Below are 18,938 nucleotides of genomic sequence, written 5' to 3'. Positions count from 1 at the left end.
CTGGCATAACGTTACACGTTTCAACCTCGGCGAACGCCTTCTAGCCCTTCGCGCTCATGCAGCCACGTTCGACTGACGCAGAGCAGCGTTACATCGCGTGCCTATCTCCTTGTCCGCCGGAAAGTGTTATCAAATTACGCGAGCCTGCGCCCACGCCAACGAGCAAACCTAAGAGGCGACGAAGGCCTTTCTAGTTTCCGCGACGCAGGGAGGGAGGGGGTGTCGACGCCAGAGCGGATTAGAAATCACGGCACACAAATGTGACAAAAAAGAAAAAATAAACAAGCAGGTCGGAGCCGCCCAGCGCTTTTATCGAAAGGACCATCTAACAGGTCGCGACTAAAAGCCCTGAAACGGGCCTGAAAGAGAGGGAGAAATAGTTTTTTTTTTTTTTTGGGGGGGGGGGGGGGGTGCAGAGTGGCGTACAACTGCCAACGCCAACGAAACTAAACCGGCCCGGCCGGCGGAGCGAAAAAAAAACAAGCGGCGTAGTGTCGTGGCGTCGTAAAGGACCGCCGCGAACAAACCAGCAAAACACACAAAGCGCAGCAAAGAGCGCCACAAGAAGGGCGAGACGGTGGGGTGTCAGTAGAGAACACGCATGGCTCAGGCACGCAACACTTCTAGAGTAGCTGGCACAACACCTCGGCTAGCTACGCAGGCTTAGCCCTAAAGGCTTCACGGCGCCGTCGTCGTCTCGCCCAAAATGTAGGGCGCGGTGCAGCGACGGCGAAACAGCGAAACGCGGAGAGCGAAACGAGTGAAACACTCCGCCGCCGCCGCTGGAGTAATGAAACTGCTCAGCCCTGTAATTGCTACTCGTGCGACTGGAACTCGCTATTTAGTTTTTTTTTTTCTCTCTCTTTTGTTGCTTTTGCTCTTTCTATTCCTCTCCCGCCTCAGGCATATCGGTGATTCCTTCGACGACTACGCCGGCGGGGCTTCGGTCCCCGAACGAAGGCGAACGAGAAAGATGACCCGTCGGGCTGCGAGCGCGCGCGCATTCGGACACGGAAGGCAGCAAGCAGCTGAGGAGGTCCGCCGCCGACATGAAATATGGCTAGCCCGGGTCGACCGTGTACCGCGAGCGATTCGAAGATCGCGTGCGCCGGTGTAGCGTGGAGGAAGAAAGGAAAGCAGCCAGGATTGGTGCCGAACTTTTAGCGCCTGCGGTCAACGGTTCACCTTACCGCGCCAACGGGCCGCCGCTCGCTGCTCCGTCTAGCGGTCAACCCATGCAGTAGAGCGATCTCCCGCCGGGTGCATGCCGCTGCTCGAAGCAAGGCGCCGAGTTTATTGCGCCTTTTCCCCGCCATTGCGTGGATGGAGATAACGGTCGGCGAATAATGATCGCGGGGAGTGCCGAAAACCGATTACGTAAAGGTCTCGGGGAGGGGGGGACCGCGAATAGAGAATTACGGCGGCGGGACATGGGTCCTTTTTTTTTTCCCCTTATTTTTATCTCTAACCAGGTACTTTGCATTTAATATCAGAGCTTCTTTTCTTGTGCCAAACGAACTTTGGTTTCATCCGGGCGAATGTTTTCTCGGGGATCACAAGTAGGCTGGGCGAAACGCCGAGATCTAAACTGTTGGTTGCGAAACACGACCTTGCTGAAATTGGAATCCGCAGTGAGTTTCTTCGGATGATCCAAGTAAACGCAACAGATGGCGAGTGAGCTTGACCATTCGCAACAAACGCCTAGGCGGTAGCCAAAGCGTCCGCCAGCCGAATACAAAATGACGTCACCTTGTATCCTCTATCGAACGGCGCGACTACAGATAGTAGATAAGTCCAGTACAGTAGGACTCCCCGCTCCACATAATCGCGAACACAGACGAGCAGTGTTCGTCTGTTTCCTCGTCTCTTGTGCTCGTCTGTGTTCAGGCTATTTTTTACACGATGCTTAATCAACTAGCTCGCCAAGACGTGCTAGCTAACCTGTATTCGCTAAGCTGTTCGTACGCACAGACACACAGAGACTGAGGTTCATGCACTAAGCTGCAAGACATCTCAAACCAAAACTTCTTAATTAAAAAATTCCCGACATTTGGCAGCCGGCTCGGCTCTTTCTTCCGAGGTTACAGGGGGCAGGTGGCTTGCGTCTTCAAGTTGAGAATAAGTTATCAAACCAAACAGGTAGTTCTGTCGAAATGTTCAGTTTTCGAAGACAGAGACGTATGGCGTTTGCCATTGCGGAGTAAAAGTGGGAATGGTATTTTATTATTATTATTATTATTATTATTATTATTATTATTATTATTATTATTATTATTATTATTATTATTATTAATAGTAGTAGAGAACATGTAATCGTTTCGTTTTTGGGGTTTAGCGTCCCAAGGCGACTCCGGCTATGGGGAACGCCGTAGTGGAGGGTTCCGGAAATTTCGACAACCCGGGGTTCTTTAACGTGCGCTGACATCGCACGGCACACGGATCTCTAGCATTTCGGCTCCATCGAAATGCAACCGCCGTGGCAGGGATCCAACACGCGTCTTTCGGGTTAGTAGCTGTGGCACCATCACCACTAAGCCATCGCGGCGGCTAGAAAACATTTGCTAACATACACTCACTGCATGTTGGATATTGCGTGTCATCGGCCACGATTGCTGTCGTCAGCGCCTCGCGGCTACGGAGAGTAACGATGCGTGCATCCGGAACTTCTGCCCATCTACTGTCACGCAAGACAGGCTTTTAATGTTGATAGCGTGTTCCTCAGCCCTTCTCTTCCTTGGATCGTTGGACTGCTCTGCCATGCGCCGCGCAGCACGCGTCTCCTTGTCTATACCGACACGAAGCTAAGGGCTGCATTTACATGGTCAGATCGTAATGCCCGGTGCCGCCTTAGCAACCTTAGCCGGCTAGTACGCGTTCGCTGTACAGTCACGGGCCAGAGTTATGTTCGCATGCAGTTCTTTGTGAATTTGAGGTCGTATTCACAGAACTTGCCTCCCAAGAGAGGGCGACGTAGTTATGTCCCCGCACTGGCAACTTGTCATGGCTAATGAAGTGAACAGCACCTGGAAGACGCAAAAACGATCTGATTCCCCAAGGAGCCAAGTGCGCTTGTGAAGTGGCAGTTGTGTGTGTGCTTGACAGCTACCGCCATCTGTCGCATGCGCCTGTCACTAACATGATCTACTCATGCGCAGTAGGAGCTGGCGGTTTCATTTTCAACCAGTTGAGCGGGAGGAGAAGAGGCGCGCATGCGCAGAGCGGACTTGTGGAAAAAAAAAAAAGCTGATTGTGCTTCAAATTCTTTAATCCCAATGAAAGCGTCGCTAGCGTCAGATTTTCTGCAACCTACGCCGAAGTTCGACCACCCTTCCATGGCAGACCGTCTGTCCTCCGCTGTTCTCTGTAGGGACTGCATTAGGTGGAGATGCGGGCTTGCTGCCGCATAATTGACAGCTAGTACAGCGCATTAAACGTGAACAGTCGCGAATACAGGCAACACACTGCGCTAAATTGTTTACGGCTACCTATTCACGCGTACATGTAAAATATACTTAATGTCTAGCGACGAATCATCCTGATGTGGCAGCAGTCTTCACTTTCTCTTCATCTTCTGTTGCCTGCGTGCCGGAAAAATGTAGCCCCTGAGAAGGGACTGTTGCTTCAGCGGTGCGGTTCTGTAGACGCTAAGTATGTCGTCATACGCGCGCGCGCGCGCGCGTGTGTGTGTGTGTGTGTGTGTGTATGTCTGTGCATATATGTGTGTGTGGTTTGCGTGCATGTGTGTGTGTGTGTGTGTGTGTGTGTGTTTTGTGTGTGTGTGTGTGTGTGTGTGTGTGTGTGTGTGTGTGTGTGTGTGTGTGTGTGTGTGTGTGTGTGTGTGTGTGTGTGTGTGTGTGCATATATGTGTGTGTGGTGTGCGTGCATGTGTGTGTGTGTGTGTGTGTGTGTGTGTGTGCGTGCGTGCGTGCGCGCGCGCGCGTGCGTGTGCGTGCGTGCGTGCGTGAATAAGCGCGCATTATAGTGGATATTCTCTTCATAGTCCTCATTCATTGCGCTGCTCTTCACCTCTTTTGTTTCGGAGTTACGTTGTCTGTTGTGCGTTCAGGAATCATTTAGCCATTACATTTTATTTTTCCTTCTGCCTCCTCTCCATTTTCTCTCCTTTTTTTTCATTTCCATGTCAGTAGGCCGCGCCAGCAGTACGCGACTGACCCCTCGCTGGCTCATCCTCGCGACCTGCATTCTTCTCAAAATGAGATCGCTCTCATCACCGGTCAGACGGCGCGACCAGCAACGTGTACTTACAATTGCTCGCATGTATGCTCCAGCATTTGTCCGTTGAAATGCCGCGCTGAGCCAGTGTCCTGTTTCTGTTACCAGGTATTTTCAGGAATGTGCATTAAGTAGCCCGAGCCCACGTCAGGATACCACCGCCTTCATATCCATGGTGATCTGTAGATTAATGAGTTGTTTTTAATCGCCTTTTAGCTGTGCTTCCCGAAGCTTCTCATTTCATTATACGGTATTGTCATTAAAGCCCGAGAGAGAGACAGAGTATAAACTTTATTTATAGAGTCTTTGAAGAGGAAGGCTCCCTTCTGGCGCATGTGGGCTACTGTCGCTTGGTGGCCTTGATCTCTTGGATCTCGGCGACCTGCTCAGCTCTCTCTGTGAGCAACTTTTGCTGCCACAGCTCCGAGCTGAACAGCGCGGTCTCCCACTGCTCCTCTGTGGTTATTCCGCTCAAAGGGTTCTTACTGCAGGCTCACGTGATGTGGTTGAGGTTAGCATACTCTCCGCAGCTTTTGCATTCGGCAGAGTACTACATATCTGGATTAATTTTGGCTAGTATTGCGGGGCATGGGAATGTGTGCTTTGGAGCAACTTTAGCGGCAACGGCTTTGGCGGTATATGTGTAACTGTATCGCTTCAAGGAGAGTTATTGTGAGTAACATTGTTTAATTAGGCGTACAAGCTTAACCTGATACTTAGCGCAAATAGTTAGATTTGAGTAAAATGTTATCAAAGCAATTTAACATCACACGAAGTGAGAAACCTTCCGGACAACTGACCCAAGCAGTGCAGGTAATCAATCAGCCCGATATTGGTAATTGATGATTTCACTTTGATCCTTTGTAAAACTGGTCTTTGTCAATACATTTCCAATACTGGGCTGTTTAGCTGTGCTGCTGGGGGGGGGGGGGGGGGAGGTTCGCCAAATGCTGCTGACAGCGGACTGCCTGGGTGCCGTTCCCCGGGATGTCGAAAACGGAGATGTCGAAAAAGGAAGGGGAGACTTTCCTCAGCGAGAGAACGACGGTCAGCGCCACGTGTCCCTCTAGTTCATTTTGTTTTCGTTATGTGTGCATCATCGCTAACACTTGTGTTTCGACGCACAGAGCTACACGACGAAGCAGTGCAGAACAAGGACAGATATCTGCCTTCCCAGAATCAAAGTCGCCGCAGTTACAGAAAAAGAATGCGACGAGGAAACATCGACTTCTGAGCTCAGCGTCCGAAATTAATTTAGCGACCTCGAAGCAAAAAGTTGAAGTAGCACTCACGGAACGGTTCGTGTCGTTGCCTGGTGCAACGAAAGCTTTTTCTCGTCAACTACTATATCAGAGTGCCTGGTCAAGACAAACGAACTATAGAGCGAACGATGTGAAAAGGTTTTGTCAAATTTAACAGCACAAGCACACAGAAATGAAGCCCGAGTTCTCACTTCTACACGCAGCGGCGAAAGAAAAAAACCGGCAGATTCCACCGTCATTTCTCTCGAGGAGTCGACGAGGTAGTGGCGACGATGATAAGTGGTGCGCGACGTGATTCGCGTCCATTTGACGTGCGACAATGAAATTTAGACTCAGCGAGCTCTTGAAACAATGGCCGAGCGTAGACCCAGCGCTGCTTTCGGGCGATACGCGGCGTCTTATGCAACAAGCGATGCTCTAACCCGTTTTAACACGGGAGTAAGGGGGGGGGGAGAAGACACCAACTCTGACAATCAAGTTCCGCTCAGTTGACGTCACCTAGAAGCCAAGTCAAGGGAAGTTATTGCATCGGCCATCCCCTAGAGGCCTTCATTTCGGGGCCACTCGAAAACCGGATAAGAAAAAAAGATGTAACCGAAAGCTCTGCAGTAGTTCTTGACAGGACTTGACGATTCTAGCGTTGTTTTTTTTTCTTTCGCCCTCTCTTTTCTTCGCATTTTGTCGTTGTGTGTTCACTGAGATATTTGCGTGCGGTAACTAAATCCATTACTGTGAAGGTGTGCAACCAAACGCAATGTCTGCCGTGTAGTGTCAGTACGAAATGCCCCGAAACAGGCAGTCAAGTCTACTATACTACTGGATGACGCAATCTTTTGAGCCCATAGCGACAAGCTCAATATGTAGAAGCATCCTTAAACCGAACTAAAAGGACTGAGCTGTGGTTTGAAAAATGGCATCTCTCAAGCGGATTTTCGTGAACACCAAACCTGTTGGAGCTGTTGACCTCGCCATTTTCTCAGCCGCAGTTTGCGCTTTGCACAAATTTCAGTGAGCGAGAAGAACTTAGGTTTGTTCGAAGTTTACATAATTCGGCACGAATAAAACAAAGCGTAATAGAAAGCCAAGCGTATTTGCTGTCACCAGCTAAAGTTAGTTGAGCAAGGTTCGAGAAACCTTGATAGTGATTCGAAGAAATCTCGCAGTCACAGAACCTGTATGTCAGTGAGCGGCCTGAAAATCCCTTGCGGAGGAGCGTGGTTAGATCGCAAAATAAACTCTGCCTCGAAGGCGTCCCCGTCGCTGGAGTCTGTTCTTTTTCTCTTCACGCGCGAATAAGACAGTGAAGCGCTCGAACAGCATTTGTTACGGACCAGTCCAACGCATTTTGAGGTCAATAGTACCTGGTCAAGTGCTACACCACAGACACGATGTGTTGAGGTGCTTTTCATGAGCCTACATACAGGGTGCTTCACCTAAGATTTTACATAATTTTTTTTAAATAGGATTTTGAGTGAGAAGAGCGCTTTTTCAGTATAGCATTGTCAGAAATGTTTTACATTACAGTACAGCTAAGACGTGCTAACTAGAAGGCCGGTTAACTAACTTTTTAATTTAACCTTTTAACTATTACTCTTAGGCTTCTTAGTTATTGAGACGTGTAGCACACCGTATATAATATCTGTATCAGTTATTCCAATTTCGAAAACGCGGTTAACCTCAGCGCTGTGGCCCAACAAATTACCTGCGTCGTGCCACAATACATGCGCTTTCGAGAACCTTGCAAGCAAAGCAACCTCTCCAGTGCACGTAACTCGTCGAAATAGCCAAAATTTGTTGAGCCACAGAGCCGAGGGTAACCGCAGTTTGAAAATTACGAAAACTAATATGAATATTAATTACGGTGGGCTACATGCCTATCAATAATTAAGGACCCTAACAGTAATAGTTAAAAAGTTAGCTCTTCAGTATTAGTTAACCAGCCTGCTAATTAGCACATCTTATCCGTGTTCTGATGTACAGCACCAGTGACAATGCTACGCCGAAAAAAAGCGCTGTATCAACTCAAAAAGCCTATATTTAAAAACAAAAAATTTCCAGTGGCTAGCTCGGCTATGCCAGGATATACGTAGCGAAAGGGAGTGCAACGACGAGGCAAGCGGTGTGACGTCATACCAAACGACGGCGGCGGCGAGGCGCGCGGTGTGACGTCATGCCAGATGGCGCGGTGAGCGCGCGGCGTCCGCCAGCTGCGGCGGTTGCTAGGCAACGGCTCAAGGTCGCTCTCTGTGCCTCCTCGGAGCACCGCCACAGCGAAATCGGCAGTTCGCGGCCAATGTAGCTTTCGCTACAAAACTGTGTCAGGTCTTAGGTGAAACACCCTGTACAGTGCAAAAGCACCGAAGTTTGGGCCAGTTGGTATTGATCCATCTTGAAAACGTAGCAGCACGAAAAAACGAGGACAAAATAGACACAGGTACGACAGGACATATGCTGCTAATACTATGCAAAAGCACTGAAGTTTGGGCCAGTTGGTATTGATCCATCTTGAAACAGTACACGCCCTGGCACTGCAGCCGCGTGTTACCGAGACCGGGGCTCGTAGATAGACAAGTGGCGAAGAAAGCCTGAGGCGCTCACCTTCGTCCGAGGCGTCGGGGCAGTCGGCCGAGCCGTCGCGCACCCTGGAGAGCGCTATGCAGATCTTTGGGTCGCTCCGACACACGAAGTGCGTGTCCTGGTCGCACGTGGTGCTATTCTTCCAGGGCCGCTTCGCCACGTTGCCGGCTGCGAGAGAGAAAACAGGCGAGGTCAGCCAAGCGTCGTCACACGCGTGGGGAGCACAAGTCACAGGCGGAATTCACTCTACTTTTCAAAGTGCGGACGCTAATCTCCGAGCGTTTCTTTTTTATGGCAGGCGAAATTAAAGAAAAAAAAACGCAGGAATTGAGTGGCGAAAAGAAGGAGGTAAGAAAATATAGAAGAAAACGAAACCCATACAGGGTTCCCACAGATGCGCAAAATCGGACCAAGAGCTTACCAAGCGATGGCAAACACAAGAAATTTCTAATAAGGGAGTAATTACTCATTGACATGCACTGAAGCGCAGAGTATACAGCTACAAAGGAAAGCTATACAGCTTCCCCAGAAACTTCGCAGTTAAAGAAAAATCCGTCCTTGTCCGGGGTTCGAACCCGGGACCACCGCTGCACCGGAGCGGTCGCTCTACCAATTGAGCTAAGCGAGACGACAAGCTTGTATTAGGGCGAGAGCGAATTGAACAATAACTCGAAGTGAGGACAGTAATGGTCAAATGTTTAGGGGAATCCCCCAGGGTGGAGTAGATTTGTAATAAGGGAGCAATTACTCATTGACATCCACCCAAGCGCAGCCATACTTCTGCAAAGGAAAGTTGTACAGCTTTCTCAAAAACTTCGTAGTTAAAGAAAAATCCATCCTGGTCCGGGGTTGGAACCCGGGACCACCGCTTCACCGGAGCGGTCGCTCTACCAATTGAGCTAACCGCGACGGCAAGCTTATGGTAAGACGAGAGCGAATTGATCAATAACTCGAAGTGGGAACAGTGCTGGTCAAATGTATAGGGGAATCCCCCAAGGTGGAGTAGATTTGTAGTAAGGGAGTAATTACTCATTGACATCCACCCAAGCGCAGCCATAAGGCTACAAAGGAAAGCTGGTGGATGTCAAAAAGAGACTTCCAACCGCAAATTGATCTCGCCCCTTTTCTCTCTTTTATGAGACACTATAATCGCTCGTAGCAAGCGCATGTCTTTCGTATACATCGCAATCCCCTAACTCTTGAAAACTGCGGCTGAAGTAATTTTCTATGGCTACAGCCTGGAGGCTAAAAGCAGAACTTCATTTTTTTTTCATTCCATCATGTCTCCAACAGTTCCCTTTGAGCCCTTTCCACTTAACATCCGTGTCCTACCGTTACCTTTCTCCTAGCTTGAACTTCTGGAAACACTCACACTCAACAACTCCGAACAAAAGCATTTCTAAACTGGAAAAACCTTATAAGCGGAAGCTTTCCGTATATTGTAAGCTTTTCACTAGAGCAATCAACGTATCCGCAGATCTCCCGTCGGCACGCTTGCATTTTTTTTTTTACTGTCAACGCTTTTGTTATCATCAAAAGCGTTCCCCATTGGTTGCCGATGGCAATCTCAACTCCTCGATGCGAGCGATAGAAACACTTTAAATGAAAGATGTTGCTACATACCGGAAGAATGGACCATTACCTTCAATATTTTTATACCAGTTTCTTACAGTTCTTCCATTTTCAAAATTTCTGTCCACGAATGTCGGGCATGACAAACGATAGAAACTCTGCAGCGTGCTGAATCACGGGGAAGCGGACGGGGACACAGTGAACGCAGCTACGGAGTGCACTACGTAATCTAGTGGAGGTGTTTTGAAGTATCACCGCAGCATCAAAATCAGAAATGCTTGTTGAAAAGTATCCAGCCGTGGCTTCACAGAGGACAGCCCATGAGTGATATTGCCTCTCTATATTAAATTATTTCAAGATGCCGTTTTGATGTCTCTCTAGTTATGCGTCGCCTATGATAACATTGTGCTTTCATCAGGGAAGTACGCAATGTAACAATAATTGATAAGTATTCCTACCTGTCACAGTAGGAAACAAAAAAAAGAGAAGTGAATGGCAACTTAGTCTTGTTCGCATGCAGGAATGCAGGAATGCATGAATTTTTATAGAACGAGGTTGCGCATCTTAGAAACTTAACAAAACTACTACACCAAACATACTGCATAATAATTTAGCATCTGAAGGAGAGGAGGACAAAGCGCGATCGTCTCAAACCCACGATGTAGCTTTGTCCAATCTGTCAGCCTATACCCTACTACTACTCCTTTACCTCCTCTATAAACGCTCCTCTTTCCAGCAGTTCACCGCCTGTGTCTTGGCCACTCCCCCGTAGTGGGTATGTGCCATTTTATTTGAGGCCAACCAACCAACGATGACGCTGCTGCTGACACCGATTCTCGGCCGATTCCCCAATGCGGGTATGTGACGTTTGTTGTTAGGACAACAACAACAGACCTGCTTTACGCTGTTCCCAGTCCGTTTTTGCATCAAACCGTGAAAATATTTGAGGGATTTATTTGTTTATTTGTTTGTTTGTTTTAATTATATCTATTTGCCCCTTCTTTTCAATGCAGACATGCAGAATATGAAAATATATGAAGGCTTCTGCTTGCATCTGAGAAAAAGAACTCACACGAGAAAAATAGTGGGGAAATCTTTTTTTCTACGAATTTTTGTGGCAATAATGCTAGCAGGAACTCAAGTGATCCTGACACATTGTGCCCGATGCTCCACGCTTAACAAGCATTCTCCAAATGAATGCCCCGACATTTTCAAATAGTTGAGGAGCAAAATAGTGATTTTCCTCCTCAACTAGTCAAAGAAAAAAGCAATGAGCTAAAACGAAAGAACCTAAATGAAGCCAAAAGCCAACTAGCGAGGGGCTTGAAGCTTGCAGTATTAAACCCAGCCTGTTGTTGCCAGTGCAATTTGGAGCCTCATGTCTCGCAAGAGGGCCTAAGTAGAAGACACTTGATTTATCGATTGCTTTGGCTCCGATCTCCTAGGAGTCTTCCGCCGCTGGCCCAATAATTTAGTTGGTCATTAGGCTACCTTACATCGCAAGAAGAGGAAGGGCCATGAGGCCTTCTGTCTGACGGGGCAGTTCCCCGGCCAGGCTACGTGGCATTGACCAGCGTACAAAGTAATGCCTGGCCGTTATCATGGCTCTATACTCTCTGTACCCTGTATCATTCAGTGTTTGCAGACATGGATAGCTGATCCGGACCCGAAAGAAGACGTAAAAGGCTTAGTTCCGACGTGTGCTCGTCACATGTACGCGCCAGCACGAGGATGGGTATTCTTGCAGAGAATTCATTTTTTTTTTCGTGGGCACGGAAAGGTTTACCTTTCGGCTGCAATTACACGCTCGTAAGTCAGCAACATTTTAATTGCCCATTTAATCTAACAAGGGGCTTCTACGTTATTGTAAAGCCTCGTCGGTCGTAGCTCAAAGAAATGATACGCAGTGCTCCCGTATCCTGCAGGGCCGCGTATGAGCGATGTATAAGATGAGTAAGAACAGAAAAAAAAATGTATATATATATATATATATATATAGAACTCCCATTAGTGCATTCATCAGAAGAAACAAATGTCGAGTGCTGGTTGTGGCGTGTTTCAGCAATAAGAAAAAACTAAAATTGAAAGGAGAATTTTCCAGGAACAGCGCTTTTCTTCCATAAGTAGCGCTGTATGCCACCGCTTTCTCTCTACTAATAAGCTTCGTCAGTCAGAACCGAACTACGTAATAACGGTGCGCGGCCCAGTATTCAAATCGTCCGAGCGGGCGAGTTTACCTTGTTCCTGTATACTCTGTACTAGCCCGTAATAAAGATGAATGAGGACAATTACTGAGTTCCGGTTGGATGACTTTTCTTCAAAGCAGCAGCTACCAGGGAGGCTAGCACTAAAAAAAAAATTATCACCAAAGAAAGCGCTGATTACGCGCGGAAGGAGAAAAACGCTGTTTTCGATCGAAAAGCAGTCATCTGCACGAAGCAGCGCAGCTCCAGAAACGCAGATTTGCCCTGGAAAGTAATGGCGATTGAGTGCTTCCGTGGGAGGACTAAATCAGCGCAGTAGGGCCAAGAGATAACTGCCATTTAGTGCGAAGCGCGGAAGTCATTTGCAATAGAAAACGCTGAAGTTGCAGCTAGCTTCTCCTTTAGGCCTTCCGTGATTTCTTCTTTGTACTTTTAATGCGCGTATCACTCTAGTAAAGATCAACTCTGTCTGGGCTATAGTTCCTGCTCCTCTGGACAGAAGTCACCACAGCTTTGTGCCTCAAGGTTTACAGGGGAGTGCGCTGCATGTAATTATGCTGTGCTTTCATGTCACGGTGCTTTAGTTTGTTTGCATGCATGCAGTGCTTTCACGCTGCAATAGCGCGCATTAAAAGAAGTTAAAAGAATACTTGTTCAAGACACATTTAGCAAGCTTTCACGACGCTACATAGCCCAGGTATGTCGGCAGCGAGAATGGATAGCTACGTCTTATCCATGCGCACCATGCGAGTGTTTACTGAAGAAAATCGCGTTTATGCAACTTGTTTTAGCAAAACTCAGAAAAGTTTTCTTTTTTATTGCGGTTTAACGTCCCAAAGCGACTCAGGCAATGAGAGACGCCCAGAAACGTTAATTCGTGTACCTTGTGTGGTAAGCATCACCCTTTACAGAATCTTATCTCGCCAAGACACTCGTCCCCACGGGAACACCATATTCCCGCTCCTTGGAGGCGGCTTGAACTGGGCACAGCGAGGCACATAGCTTTTAAGTTTGCGAAGAAACCACCTCAGTGAGCTTACTTAGCAGTTACGAGGAGCCTCAGTTCAAACCGACAGCTCAGGAAACAGCACTTCTATTTCTTAATGCGGTACGTTGTAATAGTCGATTATCTTTAACTTCTTCTCTCTCCGTTTCTAATTCTCTTGTTTGTTTTTGTTGCTCTTTGTCTCCTACGGGTTCAGCTGGGACTAAATGCGAACTACTCGCCCTAAGACCTCAATTCTCAAGTTCATGCGTCCGCATGTTGCCAAGTGTGGGTTGCTTTTTGATTCCGTCTTGTTTGTATAGAAACGAAATTGGAAGCCCTCGCTTTACGACACCGTGCTAGCCCAACACGTCCGGTTTACAAACTTTACGAAAATTTAAGAATGATGAACGTGCGCCGAAATTAAACTTCCGCACTTTAAATCAAGTGGGAAATGGGCGTACGCAAATGGAGCGCGTCTTCCCCTGAGCGGACTTGCTGACAGTCGTTTCCGGCCTGCTGACGGCACCTTCAAGATTTGCATATATGTCTTCATTTCTTAAGTGGTCACCTAGTTATTTTAGCGGGGCCGTTTCCTATGGCTTGTCTTTAGTTACACGACAATGTAGAAGAGTAAGAACAGGAATGTAGTGGACACGACATCTCATGCGGATGCTTCGGCATTTGAGCGTGTCACAAAAGTGCAGGACAATGGAATTTTCTTCCGAGATGTGCAAGAATGAGAGCAAAGGAGAGGAGGCGACATGCATTAGCGAATGCCCTGAATTCGCTGTAGCTGTTAAAAACAAGTCGACTGCTACTGGTTTCCTCACGTCGTAGATAAGCAAACGCACACCCTTCGTGATTTTCGGACTTTGCTTCATAAAGCTTGCATAACGCGATAAGATTAAACGCACTTGGTGAGCTCATTAATCAGTTGTTTTCCTCATTCCTTACTTATTCGTTAGTTAAAGTTAGAGTTGAAAGTTGTATGTGGAGATAAAAAACGAGCACGGTGCGAAGATACCAACTGTCGAGTTGTCGACGCTACAACAACAAACCAAATGGTTTCGATCAGCGATCGGCTTAAAGTCAAAACGTTGCCACACAGTGGTGTAGCCACGTTCGCTGCAATTACGCCTGTACAATCGTAACGAAGCGGACATTTTAGAGTTAGCTTCGAGCAGTTACCTCATGGTGTAGATCGTTTATTTGGGTTACGCTTGCGGACGGTGTCGAGGTAAAATAAAGCGTGGTCTCCAGAGCACAAACCGCATTAAAAACAAGGCTGGCTTCGTATCTACTGCGCGTGGAAAATGGAGCGGCCACAATAGTCCGGTCGTTGTGCACTCACACTTAACGACTGCGGACGCCCAATTTCGCTTTTAGCCCAGTTTCGCGCACGCCCCAAGTGCCGTGATGGGCCTGAGCCACAGCTTATTTAACGGCAGTGATTAGCAATGAATGATACGAAGATAAGTAATGAGCGGACAAGCCGCCGCACTTTGCGTCTGCGCGTTTCCGCGAAAGATACCGAGAAGCAGCGAAAAGAGAGAACTGACAACGAAACGAGGCTTTGTGTCACCCGGCCGGCCGCCTGCTGTTACCGCTAACCGACAATGGCCGAGCCAGGGCTGCTGCTAATCTCATGTCGAATACATCATGCACAGTGAGTGAGTTGAACAACCACAATTCGCGGCATATCCACACACTGACAAGCAGGAGCTTAACTAGAAAAAAGTTTAAAAAGTCAGAGAAATACATGGTTCAAATAGGACAGCTTTTTCAACCACCCCCTCCAAGTGCGGCCCGTAAATACACCCCTGCTGCCAAGATTCACTCGTCCAGCTATTTCCCTAGGGGCATGCGCTCACTGAGCGAGATGTAAATCAGTGCCATGAGTTGACGCTGCGGAGAGTAGCTATATAGCGGTCATCGCATCTTAGAGGTACCGCGGTTTAAAACTCGATGGTGGTCAGTACAGGGCCTCCTAGAACGCCCTGCCCTGCCTATCAGCCTCTTTTTTGTTGCGAAAGCAACACTACGCTAGTCGCCGAGCCATTTCATATTTCTGAGCTTAGGCCTCAATGCTATTCGCTTCCAGTCGGTGATCACGGAGTTCTTTCAATGCTATTCACTTTCAGTAAGTGATCACGGAGTCCTTTTCATCACTGAACTGACGTCACACTTTTGAATAGAGTGATAGGGAAAAAAGAAGACGGCATTTTTAATTCTATTATCTCAGCACTAAATGCATCGTTTACTGCCGAACAAGCATCAGCATAGCTACCAAGAAAAAAGCAACTAATTTTTAAATAACTTATTTAAATGCCAAAAATGCCAGAGAGCATTGTTATACCACTTATGTCTTTGCCTGTGCAAGCAAACCAGAGTATTATATATTCTACTCGGACTTAATTTTTATTCTTTCGCTGTCTGCCATCGGTGACAGCGAAGTCAAGCTTCCAGCGTTGTGGGGACCTGGCATTCGGCAACGAGGATGATGGAAAGCCACCACGAAAAACATTTGTTAGGTCATGCTGGCCCTGGTTTTTTTTCATGCAGTCAAGAAGTACTGGCGTAAGATCCATTACGTTGCATTTAACGCACCTTGCTTCGCGTTTTGCTGAAATGGAAATTTTAAACTTGTGAACAGGCTAAACAGATGAATGGAAAGCACAGATTCCTTCAGGGACGCTGCAAATCAGGGGGTCACACTATGAAACAATCCTTTTTTTCACAGTACATCCTTCTGCCCTGCTGCATCTCCAACAGGTCGATGCCGCATACGAGGTCAAGACTGACGTGTAGCAAGCAATGCCAGGCTGTGCCTCCCACTTCAGAGGCGCGCCCGGCTAAACAATAGTACCGATACAAAGAAACAAATTTTGAAATAAGCGGTTCTAAAATAGAGCCTCTCCAAACAGCGCAAACCTAACTTTCACTTATATTGCATTCTATTTTTTTTTTCTTCCATTCCAACTTTTCGCCTTTCGGAAACAGAAGCAGACCATCAAGAAACAGGGAATAAATACCCTGTTCGAGTCACTACTTTCGCGAACGCATGACGCGCGTCAAAACAAGTTCCGCCCACTCCTTGCACAAGAATGCGCCACAGTGAGGCACTTTTGTTGCATAGGGGGCCAATATCCTCGTAACAAGAAAGCTGCCACAAGGTTTTTGAAGGCTTCCGCGCAGGAAGGAATGCAGCATTCTTCGCTTCTTATCGCCGGGGCTCTGAACAATCCCAGGAATCTCTGCGTTCCACCGAGAGTGCTATCGTGTGCCTGCGGGGAATCTAGGATTCGCAACTAGGGGAGAATTTCAATTTGTTATCTTTTTAAGTGCTTTTGTTCAGACTCGCGCTTTTATATTTCCACAAGTTAAGCAGTTTTTGTCAATAAAGACGCTTATCTTCATTTTCATTTCAGCAAAGCGTTACGTCATGCCGCTCCTACGCGGTTTCACGATTGCGGCATATTCGCCCACGCGTGCGAGATCCACTGCAGCTCGCTCGCGAGCTTCAGAGATCACCGCGTTTCTTAATTCAATTTGGTGGCCGGACGGCTCCGCACCTCAAATCGCGCTCGCTTTAAAACCAAACGTGATTAAAAGCCAGGGGTCCGAAAACTTCGTTAACGACGTTAGACAACCAGGCCGACTCCTAATGAGGACTCACACAGCTCGCACATTACTTTTTTTTTCTATAATTAAGCGCACAGCGAAAGTTGATCACCCTAAAGTTCAACTCCTAGCGACAGTCACTATCCGTTAAACACCGTCCCCCCCCCCCTCCCCCTCACCCACTCCCCACCCCCCCTCTCCCTCGCCCAGTCGCAGTGAGTGTTCCGGCTTACAGTACTGCCAGGAAACGCTAATTGCCTCGCTTCAGTACAGCCGGCTCCGCTGCAGGTGCGAACCCAGGCCATTATGAATATTGCTTGTTGTCTATGTTTTTTTTTATTTTCTTGTTCATATGTGTCACCAGCAGACGGGGCTCCTGCCCCATTAAGGCCTCTCCCAGCGGGTTTCACCGACGTTAAGCTAATATTCACGAATGGAGTTGATATTTTGTGCGACAATGTGCTAATGCAATCCTTGTTCTCTTTTGGCCATCACAGTTTTTATTAGCTGATGGCCGCTCTAAATGTATGCGCACTGCAAGCGCCCCTCATTTCGGTGTGATTTTAGAATACCTGAATATGCGCTTGCGTTAACGCGTACGACATAGGGTACTCTCACTGCCTCTATATAGCTTGATCTACGCCCACAAAGTTATTTCTGTTTTCTTTAACGCGGCATTTGTGAAGCTGCATAGGATGTGCCATCGCGGTAATACCGTGCACATTCATGAACTATGCTTTGCGAATCTTGCTCCCCATGATACATACGCCGTTTTTCAAAAATTTGCTTGCCACTTAGACATCGGTACCAGGAGTCGTTAGGCCACGAATTCGCACTTTTCTGGAGATCTGCTTAGTGAAGAAGGCTGTACAAAGGACGCATTTCTCGAGTTCAGTATAAACCGCATCACCGAGGTTGACACAGTCAACCATCAAAACCTCTCGAAAGGGTCAAAAAGTGGCCTGTATATCTTTGACTAAAGGAGTTCACGAACATCGGTGAGCAAAACGTTAGGAACCCGCTTACCCTAGTGTTTTAAACTTTCTTTTGAGCTCAAGCCAACAGCGTTTATGATGCTATTTACTGCTTACGGCGCCATGCCATTCGGGTGGTAAACGTAGACCAATGAACAAAATATGCAGCCAGGCCATGTCGATCCCAGGAAATCTGGACAAACGCCTCTAGTTCGTGAAGCTGCCACCACGAAGTACATGGCGCTGAGCATCAAATACTACCGCGGGAGTTTGTGGTGCTTGGCACACATCATTGATTTCCTAAGGCCGTCAAGAACTCTTCAGCGCGCAAAGAAGACTAAACCATTAGGGTCAACATCTTCGCACCCCACGGGAGGCTTTAGTTTAATCTCAAATACAAACGAAAATATTTACATTCAGTTAGCGACGTTTGCTGTCGATGATGACCAGCTGATGATGACCAGGAAAGCTGAGCACTGATAAGCAGGTGAACGTCAGGATTTAAAAAGTTGACATCCTTTACTTTTGCTCTAGTACTGACGGAAAAACACTACAAGCTTTGCATGCAAAATGCGCACCCCCATACCGCATTATCAGCATGAGCACCTCAACTTTCATGTTCAGTGCTAGCACGTAGCCGAAAGCGCGTCTGACATGAAGAAAAATCTTAACGGACCTAAAAGAACTCTACGCGCCGGGAAAAAAAAAGTGATTAATCGCCCTTTAGTGTGATGAAACACTGCAAACTTGTTGCCAATCTATCAATCAAGGTTGCCAGCTGACAAATATAGTTCAGCGCGGAGGTGTTCAGTTTTCACTTCAGGTTCAGGTTCGATGGTATGAGGAGTAATGGATTCGTCTAGTTTAACATCATTTTGCTGCGAAGACTTCTCAATGACTCCCAACATCTACATAGGCGCGTGCAATTTCTTTCACTTTAAAGGGGTGGATTGTAGCGGCGACGTGCACGCAACTTTTCCATTTTCCATCAATATTTCATTCTCTGTACTCTCCTTCCTACGTGGGAGGTAGCCAAATAAGTAAATAAATTACACAAATCAAATAAAATATAAAATGAAGGAAAATATGTTGCCAGCTGCTACAATTACCATCTGATATCTTAGGCTCTGTATTTGCTACCCGCGGAAATAAAACGGACAGGGAGACGATAGCGAGAAAGTAGAGGGGAGAGCATATATTTCGCGCCTATCGTGCATTTCCCTTCGAGGTGTCCAGTTTAGCAAACAAAGTACCTGGAAATGAACTTTTGGGCACGAATTTTCTTGAAAGCAGCGTGCGGTTAGATATCGCTCGTCCGGAAACTTCTCCGTATGCGACCTGTTACCTGGCTATGAAAAATATCCAGCAGCCCACAGTGAAACGAGAAATGCTCGCATTAGGGCCGCCTTCACTTTTTTCGGAAGCTAGTTTCCATCCTGCTAAAGCTTTCGGCTTCCAAATTCGGGCAACACCAGAAGCCGAAAGGATAGCGATTTCCCTGTTTTTG

The 18,938-nt window shown here is 47.4% G+C and overlaps 1 protein-coding gene across 1 annotated transcript in view; it reads right to left on the bottom strand.

Annotated features, from left to right (window-relative positions):
- The window catches only part of LOC149339169 (uncharacterized), a 234,439-nt gene that overhangs the window by 116,136 nt on the left and 99,365 nt on the right, over positions 1 to 18,938 (bottom strand). Inside the window, exon 2 of the mRNA XM_089547976.1 lies at positions 8,094 to 8,240. Coding sequence (XP_089404102.1) covers positions 8,094 to 8,240 — 147 coding nt within the window. The remainder of the gene's footprint in view (positions 1 to 8,093; positions 8,241 to 18,938) is intronic.

This window comes from Amblyomma mixtum, chromosome 6 (genome assembly GCF_055824585.1).
Source record: "Amblyomma mixtum isolate Tamu chromosome 6, ASM5582458v1, whole genome shotgun sequence".
In the NCBI taxonomy this organism is placed as follows: Eukaryota; Metazoa; Arthropoda; class Arachnida; order Ixodida; family Ixodidae; genus Amblyomma; species Amblyomma mixtum.
Note: the sequence above shows the minus strand (reverse complement) of the source record. Positions and strands in the feature narration are given on the sequence as shown.